Here is a 2,517-nt window from a genome sequence, read left to right on the forward strand (position 1 = left end):
TTAATAAGATACCTTACTCAAACAAGTATAGTAGTGTTGCGTATTAGATATATCACTATTATGTACCGAATGCTATTTCTGTGACAACTCTCTTTGTGCCGCAAAGAAACTATTGACATAGAGGCTATAGTATCGAATGTTATTGTCTACGTATCGGAAAACTTTAATTCAATTCAATAACATTGATCTTGCGTAATTACACTGCTGTCATATAGCCTGACACATATTGTGAAACTTCCAAACCATTGGTGTTGTATTGGTTCTTTGGACAACCTTGGAGAAGGGTTCAACCCTGATTTTCATTTCATTGCACTGCCGACACTGGTCATTTGATTTTTCTATCAGGAGTGCTGGCGAAGCATGTCGTTTCTTACTTTGTTTTGCTATTGTGTTTTGCTTTCATTTACTGCAACAAGTAGCGCAGGTTCTCTCAGTGACGCATATAATGTATTTGCCAACGTGTCTGCTGGGTATAACAAAGAACTCCGACCGATTCTCGATCAATTCAAGAATGTTTCTGTAAGCATCGAAATGTTCCTCATCTCCATCAAGAATTTTGATGAGGTTTCCGGAACTTTAAATGTTGTTGCCGTCTTCACTATTACTTGGCGCGACGAATCGTTGTTGTGGGATCCATCTCTCTTCGGTTGGTTGTATAATATCAACATTGGACAAAATAATATATGGCTCCCTAAACTTTATAACATCAAAGTGTCGAACTCATTTAGTGCTCTTAGCGACAATGACTTAAAGGTGAGAATTCAGCATGACGGTTCGATCGTATGGCAACCGGGTGGTTTGATCGACGTCAAATGTAGCCCGGATGTAATGTATTTTCCATTTGATACTCAAAGCTGTTCGATACAACTTGCTCCATGGGGCTACGTGAGGAGCGAAGTAGATCTTAAGCCAGCGAAAAGTGAACTGACATTAGATTTCTATGAAACAAATGGCGAGTGGTCTTTGGAGAAAACAACAACTGGGACGTACGTTCTCAGCGATATAAGTCTAGCGACTTTCAATATAACGATTGCACGACTTCCAGCCTTCCATATCGTCAACACTCTCATGCCGATCTTTCTTTTGATGTTCATGAACCCACTGGTGTTTGTGTTGCCCTGCGACTCCGGAGAACGCGTGGGATTTAGTTTGACCGTGTTTCTCACCTTTACAGTATTTATCACCATCGTCAACAGCGTTCTTCCTGCAAACTCGGAAAGTATGTCCAGATTATCATATTTTATCTTCGTCGTGCTCGTCGTCAGTGGAATTATCGCCTCTATCAACATCTTCCAGCTGAAAATGTACTTCAAAGATGAAAGTGAAAAATTACCACGTTGGTTTGCCAGGCTCCTTCGTATTTTGGACTGCCGGTTAAAATCAAGTAATGACGAAGTGAAATCCTTTTGTCCCGAAAATCCAGATTCGAAATCGGTTCCAGATCCAAATAAAAAGAGACGGAAACCTGTTGTAATCAGAGAACCATCAGTAGTCGAAGCAGTTCCGGAAATGACGTGGAAAGATGCAGTTCGAATTATGGATAAGTTTTTCACGTGGTTTTTCTACATTGCCATATCAGTATCAAGCATTGCTATACTAGTCAGTATGTCTCAAGGTAACAAGTGAACTGGACATGTATCACTCACCAGATTTACTTTATAATCATACATTTTTGTGAAGTTCAAATTTCACGGGATTAAAAAAAATCAGTTGTATTTAATTTCGTGAATAAATATTCCTCACGAAATACTGTTTTTAAATGCCATGTTACTTTAAATCGTTTCTCATTTCGTGGACACATTAATGCGTGAATGTACAGGCGAAATGGCGCAAATAAAATGCCCACGAAAATTAATGATTTTAAAGTACTCTTATCAATTGCAATTGCCAGTGACAACTGTCGGTATACGTCCTGTCCATTTGCAACAGATGAAAATGAACGACAAGAGAGTATGTAGTAATATTCCGTACCTTTTCTTTGTATTCTTAGTGATATTTACACGATATTGAACAATGCGAATTATTCAAACAAATAATCAATATAATTTCTACAATAACGGTAAATAGATACCTGTGTCATATTCATAGCGGAACAAATCGGTACTAGGGTGAGGTCAGTATGGTTTATACATTTAATAGTTGGATTGTTTGAAAATATATTTATCAATGGCACTACAAAGCGTAATAAAACTAAATGGACTTGTGAAAAAATTGCGACATGTTCATTAAAGATATCTAAAAGAAAAAAAAATGTTTGTGTTTTATCGAACCTAATGCAACTTTCAGTTATGAATTAATTTATGTCAGTGGTTTCAAACCTTTGTTACCTTCAAGTTCATTTTGTCGTGTACTGTAAACGTGGAAATTTAAACAAGGGGGAATTAACATTAATTACGCAAAGGTCGTTAGATCGCGAAAATTTCCCCGCGCGTAATATTTTGTGATACTTCTTGCTGTATGTTACATACCCTGTAATCAGTAGAGACCCTTCTCGTTGTATGTTACATATCCTGTACT

The 2,517-nt window shown here is 37.5% G+C and overlaps 1 protein-coding gene across 1 annotated transcript; it reads left to right on the forward strand.

The window, feature by feature from the left end:
• The first annotated feature begins 360 nt into the window (after positions 1–360).
• Positions 361–1,626, forward strand: LOC132543597 (acetylcholine receptor subunit alpha-1-B-like). The gene has a single exon (XM_060207111.1). The coding sequence runs from the start codon at positions 361–363 to the stop codon at positions 1,624–1,626; it is 1,266 nt and encodes a 421-aa protein (XP_060063094.1).
• The last annotated feature ends 891 nt before the right edge of the window (positions 1,627–2,517 follow it).

Source organism: Ylistrum balloti, unplaced genomic scaffold (genome assembly GCF_031769215.1).
Source record: "Ylistrum balloti isolate Yb309-2 unplaced genomic scaffold, AGI_CSIRO_Ybal_v1 Utg369758, whole genome shotgun sequence".
Lineage (NCBI taxonomy): Eukaryota > Metazoa > Mollusca > Bivalvia > Pectinida > Pectinidae > Ylistrum > Ylistrum balloti.

Bases quoted from the DNA above. Each gene is read 5' to 3' on its own strand.
- LOC132543597 (XM_060207111.1), top strand. From the start codon at position 361: ATGTCGTTTCTTACTTTGTTTTGCTATTGTGTTTTGCTTTCATTTACT.